Raw genomic sequence first — 27106 nt, 5'->3', positions numbered from 1 at the left:
TTTCTCCACTGTGCTTATTTTATCAGTGTTAGTTTCCTAAAATCATAGACAGAAAGTGTCTTGGAGTGAGCATTGTTCTATCACTAATTAATATCAGGGTTGTGAATTCCAGAGGAAGGCATATACAGCTGTCTCAGTAGGCAATGTTAAAGCAGTCTCAAGCTATTATTAATTACAAATGAGGATATTTTAAAGGAGAGGTTGAATCAATTTGGACACTGGAAAAAATGTGTTGAAGCTGGAATACAATCATAGGTAAAGAAGTTTTTGTTGTTGTTTTGTTTTGTTTTTCCCCAGGAACAGACATTTGAAGCCAAGTTTATGTTCAAGAGGAACATTTAACATTTACAGATTCAGGTGACCACTAGACAGAGCTTTTATTAGAGTGATTAAGTAGGACACATGGGTCCTAGCACACTATTCTGCATTGATTTGAGTCAATGAAAACTGACAAGTGGCACAGATTGAGAGTGTTGTGACATTTGTTTCTATAGCGCCTGGCTTCTTAACAACTGACTTACAATGATGAGCAAAATTCCTTATGCAAACTTGGTTTTCCTACTGAAGATATTTGACCCAGATTATCTCAAAGACCATTTTGGATCTAAAGTGTTATGCTATGCTAATTTTTACGACATATTCAAACCCATCACTTAGCCACAGGCAGTACCTAAGGAGAGAGCTAATTTGATTTTCATCCAGCATTCAAATCAGTGCAAGATGGCAGCAACATCTTAACACAGGATAGTAGAACTGCTCTAACTGCACATTTCAATTGAGGTTTCATTTCAACAAACACATTAGCTATTTATCCTGTGCAGAGCACAATCCTAGTTCATAAAGAAGAAACATAATTTAAGACAGCTAGGTGGCAAGGTAAACAGATAGCAAGATCTGGAATTATAAAAAAAAACACTGAGTTCAAATCCTGCCTCAAACACTGCACTGTGTGATCCTGGGCAAGGTAATTAATCTTTCTTAACTCATAAGTTAAATTGGGATAAAAGAACCCATTTCATAGGATAGCGCTGATAGGATCAAATGAGGTAGCATACAACAGCTATACTAACCTTAAAACCTTATATAAATGCTAGCTAATATTACTAAATAAGACATAAAACTCTTTTCTTCATGAACTTACAGATTAGAAATAGGGTAAGATATAAATATGATAATAAATGATATGAAATGATCCACATATTAGAAAGCTGAAAAAACAAAGTACCATGTGAGACCAAAGAAGGAAAGTAAAGGGAGATCAGATTTGTCAGGGTTCATGAAGGACTCATTACTGTTTAGATGAATATCATGTTTGCAGTCATTCTGAAGTTGTTATGATCCTGCATGCATAGTTATGGTCTGTGTCTTGATGAGATTTATTTTTTTTAATTAGTTACATTTCAATCATCATTTATTTTACTGAATTTATTTCACTTATCAATTATTTTTGGTGTCTTGTGCCACAGTCTTTTCATGATAATTATCCTATTTCTCTTCTTATACTTTTCAGGAAGTCTGACACAATATTGCTGACCTGGCTTCTGAAACAATGCATAAAGATGTTAACAATCCACTAGTAGTAAAGTATGCACCTTCAATCTTGTTTTGCAGCCTTGGTGGATGGGGAGTATATCCATATATATTCTTTTACCCTAGTTCTCATATTACTGCTTATGACCAGTACCATGCACTTAAAAACAACATTCTGCAATGAGCAGACAAGGAACTAAGCTTTACATAATTTGCTATGTAGAAAATTAGTTGGGACATATAGGATCATATATCTTATAACAACAAGGTTAACAGGGTATTAGATACACCCTCCTTTTCAGTGCCAATAAACCAAGACTCAAAACTTCTTACTTTCCTATTTTGAATGATTAGCACTTTGAAAGCTAGGGATGGAGGAGAAGGAGGTAAAGAAAAAGTATTGAATATGAAATTCCACACTGTTCAGTGTCAAGACAGGCAAATCACAATCTCTGGGCATCTCATTTTCCTTGTTGGGATGCTAATTCTTATACTATCTATCTGACGGAATTCTTAAAATGAAGTGAATATAAAGAGTAAAACACTAGAACAATGGAAGCAACTGGCATTATTTTGGCCTGCATCAGGGGTTCTGGACCTGAAGTAGATGTTTTTTTATTTTCTCTAACCCTTAAGTGAAATTTAGCATTTCCTTCAACTACTGATGTTTCTTAAATCACAAATTATTGAGAAAAAAGGCCCATCTCTCTCTCTCTCTCTCTCTCTCTCTCTCTCTCTCACACACACACACACACACACACACACACACACACACACACACACTAAGTATCTAGATACAGTATTGACAGCATGCATTTCTTTTGCTAAGTAAAATCACTGAATTACTTTGACATTCTAGCCCTCTCTATAATCATCAATGCTTTCCTTTCTTGGTCCTAGGGGAGAAAAGCATTGAAAAAGTATGAGTTATAACAATTATAGTTCTGCAGATGGGTTCATCCTACTGGGCTTCTCTGATCATCCTGGACTGGAGATGATCCTCTCTGGAATTGTCACAGTCTTCTACTTAATAACTTTGGTTGGAAACACGGCTGTCATCCTTGTATCCCTTCTCTACCCCCAGCTTCATACACCTATGTATTTTTTCCTCAGGAACTTATCTTTCTTAGACCTCTGCTTTACCACCAGCATCATTCCTCAGATGCTGGTGAATTTGTGGGGCCAAGATAAGGCCATCAGTTATGTGGGCTGTGCCATCCAGCTTTACAGCTATATGTGGTTTGGATCTGCTGAGTGTCTTCTACTGGCTGTGATGTCCTATGACCGCTTTACTGCTGTCTGCAAACCCTTGCACTATTTGATTATCATGAACTCACAGGTCTGTCTTCAGATGGTGTCTGTGGCCTGGGGGATCAGCTTGGCTAATTCTGTCATGCTCTGTACACTGACCCTGAAATTGCCGAGATGTGGGAATCACATCCTGGAGCATTTCCTCTGTGAACTTCCAGCTCTGGTCAAGATTGCATGTATAGATACAACAACAATCGAACTGACTGTATTTGCTTTGGGCATTGTCATTATCCTGATACCCCTTGCCCTCATTCTCATCTCCTATGTCTTAATTGCCAAAGCTGTATTAAGAATAAAGTCAGCAGTGGGTCGGAAGAAGGCAGTTAATACATGTGGCTCTCACCTCACAGTGGTATCTATCTTCTATGGGACTATAATCTACATGTACATGCAACCAGGAAACAGTGCTTCCAAAGACCAAGGCAAATTCCTTACTCTCTTCTATACTATTGTTACTCCCAGCCTCAATCCCATCATCTATACCCTGAGGAACAAAGACATGATGGGGGCAATGAAGAGACTGGTAAGGAGGGAGTAAGGATCTCTGGAAATTAGAGGACATTTGAAATTTTAAAAGAATTTTAGAATCCAGGAGAGAATGAGACCTAAGGGAATACTGTCAGAAAATAGGATACTAAATAATCTTTACCAAAGACTAATAAAATTATTTTTTCTTTAGTTACTATGTATATTACATACACAAGGATTCATGTATACACATATGTGTGTATATATAGAGAACTTTAATTATTGTTGTGTACATTATCATTTGCATTATAATATTTCACATTGCAACCTTATTTTGTGCCTTTTTTCCTCCCAATCATTTGCTATATGGTTAAAAATATACGATTTTTAAAAAAATACATACATATATGTCAGTCAACAAGCATTTATTAAGAGCTTATTATAACAGCATAGGCTGCAGTAACTGCTGGGAATATGATGCAAAGTAAAAATAATCACTGCCCCCATGAAGCTCACATTTTTGTGAGAAAAGAATATATAAGAAAGAATATCAAGAATAGATAGAAAGTAATTACATTAGCTTATTAGGGGTTGGAGGGCAGTAAAATGGAGAGTTGTGCAAAATTACCACTTAAGATTCCTTTTTATAATCCTCTCATCTTTGTTGTTCTGGAGACTACATGTTTTCTCCCAATTTCCAACCATCTTATAGGTTCATCTATAGGCTCATCTAGAAATGATTGTGTTCTGTAACATGGTACTTTGTGAAGGAAGCATGTTGTGAATCTTAACATGGGTATAGGAAACTATTAACATTATGTTCTCATCTTTCTTAAATTTTCAATGAAATTCTGATAGAAATGCTTCTGGGTAAAGGCACTATCTTGTTATTATTCTTTTTAAATTTAATGTTGTATGTAGTATTATACATGTGGATAATTGAATTAGATTAAGTTGCAAGCTCATTCTCTGTAGCTTCTTGAAAGCATGTCTGATACAAACCTCACAGACAAGAACACAGGAATATCACACCTCATGTTATCACATGGTTTTAATTCATTTGCTAGGTTGCTAGTTTTGAAAACTTTTGTTCCATGTAGATTGAATATTATCAGTATCTGGAATGATATTGAATCCATTTAAAATATAGTTCTAGATTATTTTATGAATCAATGTTACATCCAAAGAATTTTTGGCAATTCAGTAATCAATAATGGGCTAGTTCTTGTACTGTTGAACACTTAAGTACAACAATATGTTGAAGTTATACAATTAGGATTTGTTTTTCAGTCTTGAAATGATTGAATTTCTAATGCATAATTCTAGTTCATAGGTCCTGTTTTACTAGGCATTTAGTAGGTGCTAATTTTTGCCACCTTGAATGATGTCACACAATTTCATTGCATAATCTATGATAATCATGAAGTCTGGGCTCCTTAAAAATAACCCTTCTGTAATTTGTGTTTGTAAATACTGAGTGACAATTCTGAATTCTCATCATAAATCCCTCCACTTAAGTGTCCCCAAAGGGCTACAAAACTGTGCATACCCTTTGATCCAGCAATACCACTACTAGGTCTGTATCCCAAAGAGATCATAAAAATGCACAAAGACCCACGTGTACAAAAATATTTATAGCGGCTCTCTTTGTGGTGGCAAAGAATTGGAAATTGAGGGGTTGCCCATCAATTGGGGAATGGCTGAACAAGTTGTGATATATGAATGTAATGGAGTACTATTGTGCTATAAGAGATGATGAGCTGGCAGATTTCAGAAAACTTGGAAAGACTCACTGATGCTGAGTGAAGTGAGCAGAGCCAGGAGAACATCGTACAAAGTAACAGCAACACTGTCAATGACCAACTCTTTCCAGCACTAAAAATGATCTGAGACAATTCCAAAAGACTCATGATGGAAAATGCTCTCCACATCCAAAGCAAAAGTATGGAGCATGAACGGAGATTGAACCATCTAATTTTCTCTCTTTTCTTGTTGTCTTTTCTTTCTCATGGCTTTCCGCTTTTGTTCTGACTATTCTTTCACAACATGACCAATGTGGAAATATATTGATATGATTGGACATGTACATCCGACAGCAGATTGCTTGATGCTTTCAGGAGTTAGGGAGGGGAAAAAGGGAGGGAGAAAAAGTTCGGACCTCAAAATCTTGAAAAAGTCAATGTTGAACACTATTTTTACATGTAATTGGAAAAAATAAAGTACTTTTAAACAGAAAAAATAAACCCCCATTTTCATAAGCAAATCTACTCTGTTCAGCCATTTGTTTGATACTTCCTTATTGATATAATATTGACGGAATTTCTAATGATGTGTATGGAGGGCCTTTTATGGGAATGGAATTTTAGCTGTTTTATAAGGAGCATTTTTTATTATATTACATACCTTCTACCAGTTTTTACTATAATTCAGTGAAAAAGGTGTCTACTTATTCCAAGATAATTTCTGCAGGGTTTCATTTGTTTAATTTTCATCGGTTCAATATACACTCTGAGAATATTTATTGATCGTTTTCCTCCCTTTTGAAGTACTTTTCATCTTTCTATACCTGTCTTAGAATGAGTGCAGTGTTTTGTCAATATTTATAGATTTTTGTGAAGATAATTTTTAAGTCAGTTCATGGCCACTTTACATTTACAAAAAAGCACAATCACATTTGTATTGTGTAGGTAATAATTGCTTTAAAATGTATCCTTTCTGTACTGTTTTGATTCAAAAAAGGCAATGAATCTTTTAGTATTTAGCCATAGCTTTCTCCTTTCTAACTTTGTATTCAAAATTTCTTTATTGCAGGAGAAAAAGTATTTGTATGTATTGCTTTTGTTCATTGTTTCTTTGTTCATTTTGACTTTTTTATTCAAGTTTGTTAAGTATACATTGAGAATTTTACATTTATTGAGTCCAAATAACATTCTGATAGCATAGAAAAAAGATTCCACAAGATGAATTAGCTAGTTTTTATATTTTTGATGGAGGTTTCTACTCTGAGCTTCTTCATGTACATCATAATTAAGTAGATATTTTGATTCAACTCCTTCAATCTGGAAACTATATAGAGTTCCCCTTTGAGAAAAGATAATTTATTTACTGCTATGAAGAACTATTATAACATAGTCCTGTCTCTGACAAATGGAATATTTAATATCAATTGTAATTGGTATAATTGTGCTAATAACACATTTTCAATTTTAAACATTTTTCTTGTGGACATCAAATATTCTAATGTTCTCATTGTACTTGGATCTATTTCACATTTGCATTTCAAAAGGACATCAAGGTACACTGAATGAAATATTTTGTAATAATCAATAAGATGTTATTGTGCTTTCAGGCAGCTTCTTCTAGCATTACTGATTGAACAAAAAAATTAATTGTGTGCCTGGAACTTGTTTTACTTAACCATTACATTGTTTTCTTGGAAGTGTTTATATAATTTTTCTTACTGATACAAAGTCTATGTACAGCATACAATTATGTAACTGACCTATATTTGAAGGAATTGTTGATATTTTTAGTTTTTGGTAGTAGACATGTTTCTTCTATTAAGGAAGGCGCAACCAGTCTTATGTCCAGAGGAAGCTGGTAAAGGGCTAGAATGAGAGCCAGCATCAACTTTGATCCTCACATAGGTTGCATGCAGGAATCTTATGACCTGTCGGCCACATCACTACTGATGAAGCTGATGCATGATAAATTGTGCACTATATTAGAAATGTCATCATCTATTCTATGGCCCTGATGTTCATAGAGCTTCTCCTGTTATCATGACCACCTTAATGTCAGGAGAAGAATCTAATTGTCTTGGAAGAGTCATCATCTGTGATGTATTCCTTCTATTCATGCTCTGGCTTTTTTGACTCACCAGGTGATCACCAACTTGCACTGAGACTCACTGTTTACTGAAAAGTTGTGGCATCACCCTATATGTGAACATGCGATTTGGACCTTCTGAAGAGAGGATAGCCTATGATTTCCAGCTTTTGTCTTCCTTCACATTTTTTCTCTTTTTTAGCAAGATCCTTGTGGAAGATTATGATTGCTATTCCCCTTTCCTTTTTCTTTTTCCCTTAGTACTATCCAGTCCAGCAGGATTTGTGGGGAAAGCAAAAACATGATGGAAGAAAGATCTATAGGAACTTGTTGCTATGGGGACTGTTTGTGGTAGGAGCAGAGTCCCCTTGTTTTCTGAAATAAGGATTAGTTTTTTTTAAAAAGGTAACAATTATGCTACTAGAATATGATTGGCCCTTTCCTCCATTGACATATTTTCTGATCCATTAAATGATTGAAATATTTCAATCTTTTAACAAGAAAGCATATTGAAAAGAATTTTGATTTTTTAAAAAAAGCAAAACTTTTATTGAAAAAAATATGAATTTTTTGAACAAATCACAGAAGAAGAAAACAGAACAAAAATGTTAAGGCAGCTAGTGGTACAGTGGATAGGCTACTGTGCCTGGAATCAAGAAGAGCTGAGATCAAATCCTGCTTCTGATATGTACTATCTGTGTAACATTTTGCAAGTAATTAACCTTTGTTTATCTCAGTTTACACAACTGTAAAATGGGGATAATTGCAGCACCTACCTCCCAGGGGTATTGTGAAAATCAAATGAGATAAGATTTGTGAAGTGATTTGTTGTGTGCCTGATACATAATAAGTGCTTAAGAAATACTTGTTTCCTTTCTTCTCTAAACCAGTAAGATTGACTTTAATTACTGAAAAACAGTCTAGGGCAGACTATTAAATGGGGTTAATGAAAATCAGGAAAAGGGAATTGTGATTAACCAAACCCATCATGACTTTTCCAAGAATAGGCTATACAAAATTAACCTCATTTCTATGTTTGCCAAGTTATTCAAGTCAAACATCATTGATCACTACAGATAACAGTTTACCCAGATTTTGGCTGATCATTTCACAGGTCTCTGGTGGTTCAGCTGAATGAATTGAGAAGTGGCTGAAAGCCCAGTTGCAAAGAGTAGCCATGAGTGATTAGACATCAAATTGGAAGGACATTCTTAATAGTACCTCCCTCTCAGTGTTGTGAGAATCCAATGAGATAATATTTGTAAAAAGCACTTAGCACAGTGTCTGACACACAATAGATGTTTAATGTTTATTCCCTTCCTCACCCTTAGTCATTTACTAAATTATAGACAGATTACAATTTCCACCAATATAAGATCCAAACACCAAAGACGCCAAAAATCCCTGCTATATTAATATAGCATTGAGGATTAGGGAGGCATATTCTGCCCTGGATGGAACACATCTGGCAGATTGGATATTGTTTGGAGTGTCTCACATTAAGATAGTCATTGATAATCTAGAGAGCATCCAGAGGACTGCAGCCAGATTGGAGAGGGACTGTAGTTCGAACTATATTAAACTCAATTGTAAGAATGGGGATATTTAGCCTATAAAGCGTAGGACTTAAGGGAAACATAATTGTTATTTTTAAGTATTTGAAGGCTATCAAGTGACTTGACCTCAGAATACAGAGCTCTTATAAATGAGCAGAATGTACAGAGGCAAGGTTATAGTTGATATAAAGGAAAAAAAAACTTTCTCAACAATAATAGCTATCTAAAAGTAAAAGGGAGTGTCTTAGGACATACCAAATTTGCTTCTCATTAGAGGTCTTTTAGCAAAAGCTGAATGATTACCTTTTGAGCCTGTAGTAGTGGGATTCTTCAGGTATGAAAGGACCGAAAGGGCCTCTAGACATATTGAGTATCATCCTAAAAGAAATAGAAATATAAAGTTTGAGATGTAGGACTGGATTCAGGAGAAAAAGGCCAGAACTAAATGTTTCTATTTGGGAGCTAAAAACAGGTAAAACTTTTATCTTCTTTCCCAGTTGGTGCTGATGGATGAGATGTCAACAGAGGCTTTAACATTACAAAACGAAATGTGGTTATTCCCCCTACACTTCTTATTCCATAGCAAAAAGAAAACTTCTCTGTCAAGAAATTTAAGCATCAGCAAGCAAATTTTTCATTTTTAATTAAAAAGTACAGTGCTTTGATTATACACATAATTTGAGCATCACACACACACACACACACACACACTATTTTTGTTTGGAAGATGATAGAGACTCTTACTACAGACAGGGTGAAGGCCATTGCATGTGACATCATAATCAAAGCCTTGTTGTGAAGAAAAGTAATATATGTTGCAAATTTATAATTTTGACATCAACAATTGTCCATCGAACCTAGCCTGTAGGAGAGCTTCCTTAATATCACTAAGGCAACACTGCTATATTTCCTATAGCTTTAATCACTGATGTTCTCCTCAGCACCATTGGCTTTCAGAAACCTCCCCACAAGGAGAACACAAAAACTCACAATGTACTTCTTTATTCCTCAGATTTTGAGACAGGGAGAAGGAAGATAGACTGAGAATTGCTGCTTTCTCTTTATACTTCTTTCCTTTTGCTGCTTATTTTTATCACCTCTTCTGTCTGTATATATTTTTTTCTACATTGTAATTTTTCAATCCTATTGTATTTCTCTTTCAGAAAAAGAGAGATCGGGGTGGAGCAAAGATGGCAGCTGGAAAGCAGGGACTAGCATGAGGTCCCCACCGAGCCCCTCCCAAAACCTATAAAAAATGGCTCTGAACCAATTCTAGAACTGCAGAAAACACAAAAGAGCAGAGGGAAGCAGGGCTCCAGCCCAGGACAGCCTGGATGGTCTCTGGGTAAGGTCTATCCGGCACGGAGCTGGGAGCGGAGCAGAGCAGAGCAGAGCCCAGCATGGGCGGCGCAGAACAACCAGAACAGGAGCCAGTCGGAGCGGGCCCTAGCACCCTGAATCAGTGAGCTGCAGCAGTTACCAGACTTCTCAACCCACAAACACCAAAGACAACAGAAAAGGTTAGTGGGAAAAGCTGCTGGAGTGGAAGGAGTTCCCAGTTCGGCTACTGCCCCGGGGGCAGTGAAGGTGGGGCAGCTACAGAACTGCAGCTGCAGTTGCTTCCGGCAGTAGGCCCACATGGTGGGAGGAATTAAGTGGCGGATCAGAGCAGGAGTGAAGAGCCTGCTGAAGATCTAAGTCCAGTTCGGGTTGGGGGTTCTGGGGGAAGGAGGAGTGCTGGTGTGGCAGAGCTTGTGCATCTCCCCAGGCCTGGAACATAGTTCTCTTAACTCTACAAGCAGTCATACCCCACTGAAAAACTCAAGGATCAAGTAGTTGACTAGGGACATGAACAGGCAACGAAAACAGACTCAGATTCAGTCTCAGACTTTGGAATCTTTCTTTGGTGACAAACAAGACCAAAACATACAGCCTAAAGAAGTCAACAAAGTACAAGAGCCTACAACAAGAGCCTCCAAGAAAAACATGAACTGGTCTCAGGCCATGGAAGAGCTCAAAAAGAATTTGGAAAAGCAAGTTAGAGAAGTAGAGGAAAAATTGGGAAGAGAAATGAGAAGGATGCGAGAAAACCATGAAAAGTAAGTCAATGACTTGCTAAAGGAGACCCAAAAAAATACTGAAAAATATATTGAAGAAAACAACACCTTAAAAATAGACTAAGTCAAATGGCAGAAGAGCTCCAAAAAGCCAATGAGAAGAAGAATGCCGTGAAAGGAAGAATTAGTCAAATGGAAAAGGAGGTCCAAAAGACCACTGAAGAAAATACTACCTTAAAAATGAGATTGGAGCAAGTGGAAGCTAGTGACTTTATGAGAAATCAAGATATTATAAAACAGAACCAAAGAATGAAAAAATGGAAGACAATGTGAAATATGTCATTGGAAAAATCACTGACCTGGAAAATAGATCCAGAAGAGATAATTTAAAAATTATTGGACTACCTGAAAGCCATGATCAAAAAAAGAGCCTAGATATCATCTTTCAAGAAATTATCAAGGAGAACTGCCCTGATATTCTAGATCCACAGGGCAAAATAGAAATTGAAAGAATCCACCAATTGCCTCCTCAAATAGATCCCAAAAAGAAATCTCCTAGGAATATTGTCACCAAATTCCAGAGCTCCCAGATCAAGAAGAAAATACTGCAAGCAGCCAGAAAGAAACAATTTGAGTATTGTGGAAACACAATCAGAATAATCCAAGATCTAGCAGCTTCTACATTAAGAGATTGAAGGGCTTAGAATATGATATTCCGGAGGTCAATGGAGCTAGGATTAAAACCAAGAATCACGTACCCAGCAAAACTGAGTATCATGCTCCAAGGCAAAATATGGATTTTTAATAAAATAGAGTACTTTCAAGCTTTCTCAGTGAAAAGACCAGAGCTGAATAGAAAATTTGACTTTCAAACACACGAATCAAGAGAAGCATGATAAGGTAATCAAGAAAAAGAACAAGAAAAAGAAATTTCAAGGGACTTACTAAAGTTGAACTGTTTCGTTTACATTCTTACATGGAAAGATGATGCGTATGACTCATGAGACCTCAGTATTAGGGTAACTGAAGGGAATACGCATATATACGCATATATATCTTTATGTATATATATGTACATGTGTATGTGTATGTATGTATATATGTACGTATGTAGTCTTTCACAACATGAGTATTGTGGAAGGGTCATACATAATGATACGCATGTGGCCTATGTTGAATTGTTTGATTTCTTAGGGATTGTGGGTGGGAAGGGAAGAGGGGAGAGAATGCATGCGACTAGAAAATAAGATACACAGGCAATGGGGCGTGGAAATTTATCTTGCCCTACAGGAGAGGAAGGGAAAAGGGGATGGGAGGGAAGTGGGGTGACAGAAGGGAGAGCTGAGTGGGGAACAGGACAACCAGAATATACACCATCTTGGAGTGGGGGGGGAGGGTAGAAATGGGGAGAAAATTTGTAATTCAAACTCTTGTCTGAAAACTAAATAAAAAAAATCATTGCTCCAAAAAATAAATAATTAAACAAATGAATAAATTACCTTTCAAAAGTTAAAAAAAAAAACAAAAAAAAAGAAAGAAAAAGAAGACCTACAATATGTTCTTTACAAGAAACACATTTGAAATGGTAAAGTGAAAAGGCTGGAGTAGAATATATTATGCTCTAGCATAATAAAAAAAAAAGCAGGAGTAGCAATCTTAAATTCAGACAAAGCAAAAGCAAAAAGAGATCTAATTAAAAGAGATAAGGAAGGAAATTCCATCTTGCTAAAAGGCACCATATAAAATGAAATAATATTATTACTAAACATGGATGCACCAAGTGGTATAGCATCCAAATACATGGAAAAGTTAAGGGAGTTACAGGAAGAAATGAAGAGCAAAATTATACTAGTGGGGGACCTCAACCTCTCCCTCTCTGAACTTGATAATTCTAATCTCAAAATAAACAATAAAGAATTTAAGAAGGTGAATAGAATTTTAGGAAAAGTAGGTATGGTAGAGTTCCAGAGAAAAATGAATGGGGAAGGAAGAAAGGAAGATACCTTTTTCTCAGCTGTACATGCCACATACACCAAAACTGACCATATATTAGGGCACAAAAACTTTACAATCCAATGCAGAATGGAAGAAATATTAAAAGCATTCTTTTCAGATCAAATACAATACAAATTATACGTAAAAAAAGGGGCATGGAAAGATACACCAAAAATTAATTGAAAACTAAATAATTCTAAAGAATCTATGGGTCATACAACAAACCATAGAAACAATCAATAACTTCATTCAAGAGAATGACAATAATGAGACAAGATACCAAAACTTATGGAATGCAGCAAAAGTGGTTCCTAGGGGAAGTTTTATATCTCTCAATCGTTACATGAGTAAAATAGAAAAAAGAATGAATTGGGCATGCAACTGAAAAAGCCAGAAAAGGAACAAATTAAAAATACCAAATTAGAAATACTGAAAACTAAAGAAGAGATTAATAAAATTGAAATTAAGAAAATTATTGGGGGGCGGAGCCAAGATGGCGGCTGGTAAGCAGGGAATAGTGTGAGCTCCGTACGGAGAACCTCCAAAAACTTATAAAAAATGGCTCTGATCCAATTCTAGAACGGCAGAACCCACAAAACAGCAGAGGGAAGCAGGGCTCCAGCCCCGGACAGCCTGGAGGGTCTCTGAGTGAGGTCTATCCCACACGGAGCACGGAGCTGGGAGCTGGGAGCTGGGAATGGAGTGGAGCAGAGCCCAGCCTGAGCAGCGTGGACCATCCAGACCAGAAGCCGGGCGGAGGGTGCCCTAGCGCCCTGATTCAGTGAGCTGCGGCAGTTACGAGACTTCTCAACCCACAAACACCAAAGACTGCGGAGAAGGTTAGTGGGAAAAGCTGCGGGAGTGGAAGGAGTTCCCTGTTCGGCTTCCAGCCCCGGGGGCAGCGGAGGTGGGGAAGCTACAGCTGTTGTTACTTCCGGCTCCAGGCCCACCTGGTGGGAGGCATTAAGTGGCGGATCAGAACAGGGGTGCACAGCCGGCTGAAGATCTAAGCCCAGTTCGGGTTGGGGGTTCTTGGGGAAGGAGCAGTGCTGGTGCGGCAGAGCTGGCACCTCCCCCCCAAACAAAGAACATAGAACTCTGTAATCTACAAGCAGTCATACCCCACTGAAAAACTCAAGGGTCAAGTTATTTGGCTAGGAATATGGCCAGGCAGCGAAAACGCACCGAGATTCAGTCTCAGACTTTGCATTCTTTCTTTGCTGACAAAGAAGACCAAAACATACAAACAGAAGAAATTAATAAAGTCAAAGAGCCTACAACAGAAACCTCCAAGAAAAACATGAACTGGTTCCAGGCCATGGAAGAGCTCAAAAAGGGTTTGGAAAAGCAAGTTAGAGAAATAGAGGAAAAATTGGGAAGAGAAATGAGAAGGTTGCGAGAAAACCATGAAAAACAAGTCAATGACTTGCTAAAGGAGACCCCCAAAAATACTTAAAAATACACTGAAGAAAACAACACCTTAAAAAACAGACTAACTCAATCCAGACGGGGGGCGGAGCCAAGATGGCCACATGAAGGCAGCGTCTTACTGGAGCTCTCTCACAAGGTCTGTCAGATTCCCATAAAAAAGTGAATTTGAGCAGATCTGAGAGAGTCAGAAACCGCTAGCAGTCTGCGTGGGGCCAGTTTCCGAGCCGGGAGAGTCTGAAAGGCTGAAGACACGATCCTGTAGGCTCGGAGAGTGCTCGGCTGCGGAGTTGCTCCAGACCAAAGCGGAAACAGCTGGCAGGGAAATCCACGTGGGAGACAGGCTGGGAGAAAGCTGGGTGCCCGAAACCAGCAGAGATCCCCAGGACTCCCAACACAGGACGGCAGTCTGTGGGAGCGACGAGAGGCAGCGCAACGCCACCGGCCGTGAAAACACCCACTCCTGACGCTTGCAAAACCCAGGAACTCAGCTTCTTGAACTTCCGGAAGACTCAATGGCCAGGTAAAAGGCTCTAATCCCTCCCCCCCTCACCCAGAGAATTCCTCAGGAAAAAAAAAAGAGAACTGAAACAGAGGAGAAAGTAGTGGGGCCTCACAGGACAAATACTAGAAGCTCATTAGTCCCAGAGGGGCAGAGTCGGCAGGGGTCAACGCCAACAGCCCAGACGTAACCTTGCTCCCCCAGGGGAAGTGCCAGACATCAGCTCAAACAACAAACAGCTGAGACCATTGCTGAAAAGCAAGTGCTGGAGAGCACCCACAGGGAGTGAGACGCCAGGGAGCCAGACCCCTCCCACACACCTCAGGAAACTGAAGGTTATAATTCTAGACTCACAACCACCAGAATAAGAAAGCTGGGACAGAAAGCCCTGAGACCCACAGATAGAAATTCGTTGTAAAGCCAGCAAAAGGCAAACCAACATGAAGAAGAACACAAAAAAACCGAGGACAATAGATTCTTTTTATGGAGACAGGCAGGATCAAAATATCAACATAGAAGAGGATAGCAATGACATGGTAGATACATCAGATACCTCAAAAGCTAATATGAACTGGTCTCCAGCCCAAAAAGCACTGCTGGAAGAGCTAAAGGAGGATTTTAAAAACCAAATTAGGGAGCTAAAAGAAAATATGGAAAAAATGGAAAAAAAATTCACTGATGAAATCAAGTCCCTAAAGAATAAGATTGGCGAAAAGGATACGGAGATTCAGAATCTAGAGAGAGAAAAGGACACCCTGAAAGGCGAAATCAACCAATTGAAAATGGAGACTCAAAAGCAAAATGTAAACACTAACTCATTTAAAATTAGACTTGAGCAAGTGGAAGCTAATGAATCTATGAGGCATCAAGAAGTAATAAAACAAAACGTAAAGAATGAAAAAATAGAAAAAAAATGTGAAATATCTGATTGCCAAAACAACTGACCTGGAAAATAGATCCAGGAGAGATAATTTGAGAGTTGTTGGTCTACCGGAAATCCACGATGAAAAAAGGAGCCTTGACAGTATCTTCGAAGAAATTATCAAAGACAACTGCCCAGAGGTCCTAGAACCAGATGGCAAAATAATCATTGAAAGAATTCACCGATCACCCCCTGAAAGAGATCCAAAACTGAAAACACCAAGAAATATTATAGCCAAATTTCAGAGCTATAAACTCAAGGAGAAAATACTGCAAGCAGCCAAAAAGAAGCAATTCAAATATCGTGGAACTACAGTCAGGATCACGCAGGATCTCTCAGCTTCCACATTAAAAGACAGGAGAAATTGGAATATGATATTCCGAAGGGCAAAGGAGCTGGAACTGCAACCAAGGATCAACTACCCAGCAAAACTAAGCATAATTTTCCAGGCAAGGCGATGGACATTCAATAAAATAAGGGAATTCCAGACCTTCCTGATGAAAAGGCCAGAACTCAATGGAAAATTTGATCTCCAAATACAAAACTCAAGAGAGACATAAAAAGGTAACCGGGGGAAAAACCCCACAAACCTTATTAACCAATAAGGGCAGGTTGTTTACATCTTTATGTGGCATTTTATCATCTTATGTATGTTTTTTATGTACATATATATGTATACATATACACATATATATGTATATGTATGTGTGTATGTATATATATATACATATACATATATAAGTCATTCTTGGGAATGGTACAACTATTATGTCAAATGAAAGGGATATACATAGGTTGTGAATGCCTGTATAAATTAACTGATGTAAAGATATAAAAAATAAATAAGAGATATAAAGGGAGGGCTATGAGGGAAGTGGTAAGGAGGTAGTAGAAAAGGGTAAATTACACCAAAGGAAGTGGCACAAAAACATATTATAGTAGAGGGAAAGAAGGGAGGGAGAAGAGCAGTATTTGAGCTTTACTGTCATCTGATCTAGTTCAAGAAGGGAATAACATACTCTGATAAGTTTAGAAATCTAACTTGTCCTACGGGAAGTGGGAGGGTAAGGGGGGAAAAAGGGAGGGGGGTGGGCAGAAGGGGGAGGAGAAGTAGCAAGTGGGTAACGGAAAGACAAGGGAGGGGAATAAGGAGGGAGGGTTAACTGAGGAAAGCGGCACTCAAAAGCAAAACTTTGTTGAGGAGGAGAAGGGGAAAGGGAGAAATAAAAGCATAAACAGGGGGAATTAGGATGGAGAAAAAGACACAGATAGAAATCATAACCCTGAACGTGCAGGGGATGAACATCCTCACAAAACAGAAGCAGATAGCAGAATGGATTAAAAACCATAATCCTACAATATGCTGTTCACAAGAAACACATCTGAAACAGGGGGATACACATAGGGTTAAGGTAAAAGGCTGGAGTAAAATATATTGTGCCTCAGCTAAAGTAAAAAAAGCAGGAGTAGCAATCCTAATCTCAGACAAAGCAAAAGTAAAGATAGATCTAATTAAAAGAGATAAGGAAGGACATTATATCCTGCTAAAAGGCACCATAAACAATGAAGCAATATCATTGCTTAACATATATGCACCAAGTGGTAAGGTGTACAAATTCTTAGAGGAGAGGTTAAGCGAGTTACAGGAGGAAATAGACAGCAAAACTATAATATTGGGAGACCTCAACCTCCCCCTTTCTGAATTTGATAAATCTAACCTCAAAATAAATAAGAAAAAAGTTAAGGAGGTAAACAGAATTTTAGAAAAGGCACATATGATAGACCTCTGGAGAAAACTGAATGGGGATAAAAAGGAATATACTTTCTTCTCAAAAGTACATGCCACATCTCAAAAACTGACCATGTACTAGGGCATAAAAACCTCACAATCCAGTGCAGAAAAGCAGAAGTAGTCAATGCATTCTTTTCAGATCATGATGCAATAAGAATCATTTTTAATAAAGTACCATGGAAAAATAAGCTAAAAACTAATTGGAAACTAAATAATTTAATTCTAAAGAATGAGTGGGCCAAAGAACAAATCAGAGAAACTATTAATAATTTCATTCAAGAGAATGACAATAATGAAACAACATACCAAAACTTATGGGATGCAGCAAAAGCAGTTCTTAAGGTAAGTTTTATATCTCTAAATACCTACATGAATAAAATAGGGAAAGAGGAGAGCAATGATCTGGGCATACAGCTGAAAAAGCTAGAAAAATAGCAAATTGAAAACCCCCAATTTAATACCAAATTAGAAATACTGAAAATCAAAGGAGAGATTAATAAAATTGAAACCAAGAAAACTATTGAATTAATAAATAAAACAAAGAGCTGGTTTTATGAAAAAAACAATAAAATTGATAAACATTTGGCCAATTTGATTAAAAAAAAGAAAGAAGAAAATCAAATTACTAGTATCAAAAATGAAAAGGGTGAGGTCACCTCTAATGAAGAGGAAATCAAAACAATAATTAGGAACTATTTTGCCCAACTGTATGCCCATAAATTTGACAACCTTAGAGATATGGATGAATATCTACAAAAACATAAACTGCCCAGGCTAACAGAGAAGGAAGTGAAATTTCTTAATGACCCCATATCAGAAAAAGAAATTGAGCAGGCCATCAACGAACTCCCTAGGAAAAAATCTCCAGGGCCAGATGGTTTTACATGTGAATTCTATCAAACATTTAAAGAACAACTAATTCCAATACTTTGTAGACTATTTGGGAAAATAGGTGAAGAAGGAGTCCTACCAAATTCTTTTTATGAAACAAATATGGTACTAATACCCAAAACAGGTAGAGGCAAAACAGAGAAAGAAAATTATAGACCAATTTCTCTAATGAATATTGATGCAAAAATTTTAAATAAAATATTAGCAAAAAGATTGCAGCAACTCATTACGAGAATAATACACTATGACCAGGTAGGATTTATTCCAGGAATGCAAGGATGGTTCAATATTAGGAAAACTATTAGCATAATTGACCATATCAACAACAAAACTAGCAGAAACCATATGATCATCTCAATAGACGCAGAAAAAGCCTTTGACAAAGTACAACACCCATTTCTATTAAAAACACTAGAAAGCATAGGAATAAGTGGAACCTTCCTCAAAATTATAAATAGCATCTACCTAAAACCATCAACAAGCATTATTTGTAATGGGGATAAACTAGATGCATTCCCAATAAGATCAGGGGTGAAACAAGGATGTCCATTATCACCCCTATTATTCAATTTGGTACTAGAAACATTAGCTGTAGCAATAAGAGGAGAAAAAGAAATTGAAGGAATTCGAATAGGAAAAGAAGAAACTAAATTATCACTTTTTGCAGATGATATGATGATTTATCTAGAGAATCCTAGAGAATCAAGTAAAAAACTACTTGAAATAATAAACAACTTTAGCAAAGTTGCAGGATATAAAATAAACCCACATAAATCCTCAGCATTCCTATACATTACTGACAAAGCCCAACAGCAAGAGATAGAAAGAGAAATTCCATTCAAAGTTACTGAAGGCACTATAAAATATTTGGGAGTCTATTTGCCAAGACAAACCCAGGGCCTATATGAACATAACTACAAAACACTTTTCACACGAATAAAATCAGATCTAAATAAATGGAGAAATATCAGTTGCTCATGGTTAGGCCGAGCTAATATAATAAAAATGACAATTTTACCTAAATTAATCTATCTATTCAGTGCCATACCAATCGAACTACCAAAAAATTTTTTGAAGAGCTGGACAAAATAATAACAAAATTCATTTGGAAAAACAAGAGGTCTAGAGTATCTAGGATATTAATGAAAAGACATGATAGAGATGGGGGCTTAGCCACACCAGATATTAAACTGTACTACACAGCAGCAGTCATCAAAACTGCCTGGTACTGGTTAAGAAAAAGGGGTGTGGATCAGTGGAATAGGATAGGTACACAAGTAGGTGAAATCAACAAGTTTAGCAATCTACTCTTTGATAAACCCAAAGAGGCCAGCTTCTGGGCTAATAATTCACTATTTCACAAAAACTGTTGGGAAAATTGAAAAATGGTAGGGCAAAAACTGGGCATAGACCAATATCTTACACCATATACCAAAATAAAGTCAAAATGGGTTCATGATTTAGGAGTAAAAGTTGATACTCTAAGTAATTTAGGAAAGCAAGGAATAGTTTACTTATCAGATTTGTGGAAAAGTAAAGAATTCATGACCCAACAAGAGATAGAGAGCATTACAAAATGCAAAATGGATAATTTTGATTATGTCAAATTGAAATGTTTTTGTACAAAAAAAGCCAATGCAACAAGAATTAGGAGGGAAGCAGAAAATTGGGAGAAAATCTTTGCAACTAGTATCTCTGATAAAGGCCTCCTCTCTAAAATATACAGGGAGCTGAGCCAAATATATAGGAATACAAGCTATTCCCCAATTGAGAAATGGTCAAAGGATATGAACAGGCAGTTTTCAGAGGAAGAAATTAAAGCTATCTACAGGCATATGGAAAAATGCTCTGGATCACTACTGATTAGAGAAATGCAAATCAAAACAACTCTTAGATACCACATCTCTCCTGTCAGATTGGCTAAAATAACAAAATAGGAAAATGATAAATGCTGGAAAGGATGTGGGGAAATTGGAACATTGTTGCATTGCTGGTGGAGTTGTGAGCTGATCCAGCCATTTTGGAGAGCAGTTTGGAACTATGCCCAAAGGGCTATAGAAATGTTCATACCCTTTGACCCAGCAATACCACTTCTAGGGTTGTATCCCAAAGAAATCACACAAGCAGGAAAAGGACCCATATGTACAAAAATATTTATAGCAGCTCTTTTTGTGGTAGCTAAGAATTGGAAATCAAAGGGATGCCCATCAATTGGGGAATGGCTGAACAAGCTGTGGTATATGAAGGTGATAGCATACTATTGTGCCATAAGAAATGGGGATGATGCAGACTTCATAACAACCTGGAAAAACCTACACGACATAATGCTGAGTGAGCGGAGCAGAGCCAGGAGAACGTTGTGCACAGCCACAGGTATATGGATTCCATGAGGACCAACCCTGACATACTGCACTTTTCTCAGCAACCTAAGGGGCAAGGATAACTCCAGGGGACTCACGATGGAGAATGCTATCTTCATCCAGAGAAAGAACTGCGAAGTTTGAATATAGATCGAGGCACACTACATGCTCGCCTTTTTTGCTTCTTTTTTGTTTTTGTTTTTGGGTTTGTTTTTTTTTTTTTTTGGTTCTGTTTCTTCTTTCCCATGATTCATTCCATTGGTCAAAATTCTTCTCCACGACTTAACTAGTGCATAAATTAATTCAATGCGAAGTTATACATGACAGTTATATGAGATTCCATGCCATCTTGGGGAGGGAGGGAGGAGGGAGGGGAGAAAAACTGGAACTCAAAACTATGTAGAACTGTGTGTGGTAAACTAAAAATAAATAAAGAAATTTAAAAAAAAAAAGAAAGGATCCAGACACATCAAGCTAACTTCCTTAGGTAAGTTTTGGCTCTAGGAGCAAGCAGAAGGAGAGTGAGAGGTTGGATAGACTATTCAAGCAAATATGGGTTTCTATTCATTGATTTTCATTATTAATTGTAGAGTCAAAGGCTGTATTTTGCAACTGATTTGACAGGCTAACATTTTTTCTCATAAGCCTAGAAAATAGTTCTTATGAAATCAAAAATGACCTTGTGCTGCCAAAGCTGATTTACAACCTTATTCTCACACATTCTGCTTCATTTAAGTCCTCAGAAGTAAATAAAATAACCTCCCACACATTTGATCAATTGAGGTTGAAAAGATCTGGGGGCATTTTTCCAGTTAGGCATCTTTTGAGGTCAACAGGGACCTTGCTGTCAGTGTTTTTCCAATACTTATCTCCACCTTAAAACTAATATATAAAAAATAATAGATGATCTGTACCCTAAAGTAGTCTTCATTGGATGACTGCCATCTTAAATTGTGGGTACTACAATCCTACCCAACTTACGAAGTTTCTCTATATTACCTATTTCTGAGTAGTCTTTTGTTCCTGCATTTTTATTTTGTTTTCTGTTTTTAGAAATATTTTATTAGTGCCTTAATTTCATGTCATGATGATTTTCCATCTCTAATCTGTATTAAAGCCTATCTTACTGTAAAAAAAAAAACAGACTAACTCAAATGGCAAAAGAGCTCCAAAAAGCCAATGAGGAGAAGAATGCCTTGAAAGGCAGAATTAGCCAAATGGAAAAGGAGGTCCAAAAGAACATTGAAGAAAATACTACTTTAAAAATTAGATAGGAGCAAGAGGAAGCTAGTGACTTTATGAGAAGTCAGAATATTATAAAACAGAACCAAAGGAATGAAAAAATGGAAGACAATGTGAAATATCTCATTGGAAAAACCACTGACCTGGAAAATAGATCCAGGAGAGATAATTTAAAAATTATTGGACTGCCTGAAAGCCATGATCAAAAAAAGAGCCTAAATACCATCTTTCAAGAAATTATCAAGGAGAACTGCCCTGATATTCTAGAGCCACAGGGCAAAATAGAAATTGAAAGAATCCATCGATCACCTCCTCAAATAGATCCCAAAAAGAAATCTCCTAGGAATATTGTCGCCAAATTCCAGAGCTCCCAGATCAAGGAGAAAATAGTGCAAGCAGCCAGAAAGAAACAATTTGAGTATTGTGGAAACCCAATCAAAATAACCCAAGATCTGGCAGCTTCTACATTAAGAGATCGAAGGGCTTGGAATGCGATATTCCGGAGGTCAATGGAGCTAGGATTAAGACCTAGAATCACCTACCCAGCAAAATTGAGTATCATGTTCCAAGGCAAAATATGGATTTTCAATAAAATAGAGGACTTTCAAGCTTTCTCAGTGAAAAGACAAGAACTGAATAGAAAATTTGACTTTCAAACACAAGAATCAAGAGAAGCATGAAAAGGTAATCAAGAAACGGAAATTGCAAGGGACTTACTAAAGTTGAACTGTTTTGTTTACATTCCTACATGGAAAGATGATGTGTATGATTCATGAGACCTCAGTATTAGGGAAGTTGAAGGGAATATGCATATATATATGTTTATGTATATATATAAGTGAATGTGTATGTATGTATGTATCTATGTATATATGTATGCATGTGTATGTATGTATATATATGTGTGTGTTTATATGTGTATATATATGTATATGTGTATATATATATATATATATATATATATATATATATGTAAAAGAGAGAGAGCAGACACAGGGGGAGTTGAAGATGAAGGGAAGATATCTAAAAGAAATAAAATGAAATTAAGGGATGAGAGAGCAACATACTGAGAGAGGGAGATAGGGAGAGATAGAATGGGGTGGATTATCTTGCATAAAGGTGGCAAGAGGAAGCAGTTCTGTGGGAGGAGGGGAGAGGGCAGGTGAGGGGGGAATGAGTGAACCTTGCTCTCATCAGATTTGGCCTGAGGAGGGAATACCATACATACTCAGTTGGGTATCTTACCCCACAGGAAAGAAGAGGGAGGAAGATAAAAAAAAATAAAAGGGGGGGATGATGGAGGAGAGGGCAGATGGGGGTGGAGGTAATCGAAACAAACACTTTGGAAAGGGGACAGGGTCAAGGGAGAAAATTCAATAAAGCGGGATGGAATGGGAAGGAGCAAAATGTAGTTAGCCTTTCACAACATGAGTATTGTGGAAGGGTTATACATAATGAAACATGCGTGGCCTAGGTTGAATTGCTCAACTTCTTAAGGAGGGTGGGTGGGAAGGGAAGAGGGGAGAGAATTTGGAACTCAAAGTTTTAAAAACAGATGTTCAAAAACAAAAAAAAAAAGTTTTTGCATGGAACTAAAAAATAAGATACACAGGCAATGGGGTGTAGAAATTTATCTTGCCCTACAAGAAAGGAAGGGAAAAGGGGATGAGAGGAGAGGGGGGTGATAGAGGGGAGGGCTGACGGGGGAACAGGGCAACCAGAATATAAGCCATCTTGGAGTGGGGGGGGAGGGTAGAAATGGGGAGAAAATTTGTAATTCAAACTGTTGTGAAAATCAATGCTGAAAACCAAATATGTTAAATAAATAAATTTAAATAAAAAAAAATATTCCACACTAAAAAAAAAAGAAAATTTTTGAACTAATAAATAAAACTAAGACCTGGTTTTATAAAAAAATAAAATAGATAAAACTTTGTTAATTTGATTTTAAAAAAAGGAAGAAGAAAACCAAAGTATTGCTATCAAAAATTAATAGGGTGAATTCACCTCTGATGAAGAAAAAAATAAAACAATAATTAGATAATATTTTGCCCAACTGTATGCCAATAAATTTGATAATATTACAGAAATGGATGAATATTTAAAAAAACATAAATTGCCCAGATTAATTGAAGAAGAAGTAAAATACTTAAATAACCCCATCTCAGAAAAATAAACTCAACAAGTCATCAATATACTATCTGGGTATAAATCCCTCTGGGCCAGATTGATTTACAAGTGAATTCTATCAGACATGTAAAGAACAATGAATTCCAATACTATATAGACTATTTGAGAAAATAGGGGAAGAAAAAGTCCCACTAAATTCTTTTTATGATACAAATATGACACTGATTCCTAAACTGGGAAGAATCAAAACAAAGACAGAAAATCATAGATCAGTTTCCCTAATGAATGTAGATGCAAATATTTTAAATAAAATATTAGCAAAAATACTACAGCAACTTATTATGAGAATAATTACCCTTTGATCAAGTAGAATTTATGCCAGAAATGCGGACTTGGTTCAATATTGGGAAAACTATGCATGTAATTGATCATATGATTGTCTCAATAGATGAATAAAAAGCTTTTGAAAAAATCTAATACCCATTCCTATTAAAAACACTAGAAAGCTTAGGAATAAATCGAGCCTTTCTTAAAATGATAAGTAGCATTTACCTAAAACCATCAGCAAGCATTATATGTAATGGGGATAAGTTTGATGCATTTCCAGTAAGATCAGGGGTAAAACAAGGATGTCAATTATGACCACTGTTATTCAATATGGTACTAGGAACATTAGCTTTAGCAATAAGAGAAGAAAAAGAAATTGAAGCAATCAGAATAGGCAAAGAAGAGACTAAGCTGTCACTCCTTGCGGATGATATGATGATATACTTAGAGAATCCTAGAGAATCCAGTAAAAATCCACTTGAAATAATAAACAACTTTAGCAAAGTTGTAGGATATAAAATAAACCCACATAAATCATTGGCATTTCTTTATATTACTAACAAAGCTCAACATCAAGAGATAGAAAAATAAATATCATTTATAAATATAATGTAAATCATAATAATAATTATATAATATTATAATAACAATAAAATATAATAATAAATAAATAAATAAATATAATGTAAACATTATAAAATATTTGGTACTCTACCTGCCAAAACAAACCCAGGAACTGTATGAATACTGTTACAAAACACTTTTCACACAAATAAAGTCAGATCTAAATAATTGGAAAAATATCAATTGGCCATGGTTAGGCTGAGCTAATACAATTAAAATGACAATTCTACCTAAATCAATTTATTTATTCATTGGCATGCCTATCAAACTACCAAAGTTATTTTATAGATGTAGAAAAATAATAACAAAATTCATCTGGGAAAACAAAAGGTACAAAATATCCAGAGAATCAATGAAAAGAAATGCTATGGATGATGACTCCACCACACCAAATCATAAATTATATTTTAAAGCAGCAATCATCAAAACTACTTAGTACTGGCTAAGATATAGAGGGTTGGATAGGGGAATAGTTTAGATACACCATACACAGTGCTCATTAACTATAATAATCTACTATTTGATAAACCCAAAGACCCCAGCTTCTGGGATAAGAACTCACTATTTGGCAAAAACCTACTGAGAAGACTGGAAAATAGCATGGCAGAAATCAGGTATAGACCAAAGTCTTACACCATATACCAAAATAAAGTCCAAATGGATATATGATTTAGATATAAAGGCTAATACTATAAGCAAATTAGGAACACAAGGAATAGTTTATCTGTCAGATTTATAGAGAGCAGAGGAATTTATGAACAAATAAGAGATAGAGAACATTATGAAATGAAAATGGATAATTTGGATTACATTTAATTTAAGCTTTTTACACAAAGTCAATGCAACCAAGATTAGAAGGGAAACAGAAAACTGGGAAAGAATTTTCACAACCAGTGTCTCTGATAAAGACCTCATTTCTAAAATACACAGAACTGAATCAAATTTATAAGAATACAAGTCATTTCCCAGTTGAGAAATGGTCAAGGGATATGAACAGGCAGTTTTCAGAGGAAGAAATTAAAGCTATCTATAGAAAAGAGGAATCACTGCCACTGATGCCAAGGCACTGGGGATAGTCAGTCGGCAAAGAAAGAGTTGGTCCCGAGGAGCAAGCCTGGCCTCCACCCACAGACCCCACGAGAAGTCGTGGCAGTTGTGTGTATGCATGCTTGTGGCTGGAGCGGCAGGGAGAGGGTGCTGGTGGGGCGCTGATGTGGCAGTGGCAGTGGCAGCATCATGAACAAGAAGGTCTTCACCAAGGAGCTAGACCTGTGAATTGAGCAGCTCATGAGTGCAAGCAACGATAGGAGTCCAAAGTCAAGAGTCTCTGTGAGAAGGATAAAGAAATCCTTAGAAAGAAGTTCAATGTACAAGAGGTCTGACGTCCAGTCACTGTCTGTGGAGGTGTTCATGGGCAATTTCATGGTCTCATGGAACTTTTTAGAATTGGTGGCAAATCATCAGACACAAATTACTTGTTTATAGGTGATTATGTTGACAGAGGATATGATTAAGTTGAAACAGTAATAGTGCTTGTAGCTCTTAGGGTTCATTACTGTGAACGTATCACTATTCCTCTAGGAAATCATGAGAGTAGACAAATCTCACAAGTATATCATTTCTATGATAATTGTTTAAGGAAATATGGAAATGCAAATGTTTGGAAATATTTTACAGATTTTTTTTTGATTATCTTCCTCTAACTGCCTTGTGGATGGTCAGATTTTTTTTTGTCTACATGGTGGTCTCTCACCATCCATAGATACACTGGATCATATCAGAACACTTGGCAGCCTACAAGAAGTTCCCTGTGAGGGTACAATGTCAACTTGCTATGGTCAGATCCAGATGATCATGGTGGTTGTGGTATTTCTCCTTGAGGTGCTGGATATACCACATAGAGGTGAGCCACATTTTACTCATCATACCTCAGACTACTTCCTGTAATGAGATTTTAAATGTGTACAGTATTGCCATGAACCATACTTTGACCTAACAGAAATGGGAAGAGCAACAGTAACTCCAGTGTCAGAAAATAGTTAACATTCAAAAACTTGTTTTCATACGGATCGAAAGGGGTGCCATATAAAAATACAAAACCTCTCATAATCAACAGCCATGACCACTTTAGCATGAACCAGTT

The 27106-nt window shown here is 36.8% G+C and overlaps 1 protein-coding gene and 1 pseudogene across 1 annotated transcript; both read left to right on the top strand.

Moving 5' to 3' along the window:
* Nucleotides 1–2452: 2452 nt before the first annotated feature.
* LOC118858211 (olfactory receptor 2W1-like) lies at nt 2453–3379 on the top strand. The gene has a single exon (XM_036768700.1). The coding sequence runs from the start codon at nt 2453–2455 to the stop codon at nt 3377–3379; it is 927 nt and encodes a 308-aa protein (XP_036624595.1).
* Nucleotides 3380–24396: 21017 nt separating this feature from the next.
* LOC118857959 lies at nt 24397–26864 on the top strand (annotated as a pseudogene).
* Nucleotides 26865–27106: the final 242 nt, after the last annotated feature.

Source organism: Trichosurus vulpecula, chromosome 7 (assembly GCF_011100635.1).
Source record: "Trichosurus vulpecula isolate mTriVul1 chromosome 7, mTriVul1.pri, whole genome shotgun sequence".
Taxonomy (NCBI): domain Eukaryota; kingdom Metazoa; phylum Chordata; class Mammalia; order Diprotodontia; family Phalangeridae; genus Trichosurus; species Trichosurus vulpecula.
This window is presented reverse-complemented; position numbering and strand designations above follow the sequence as displayed.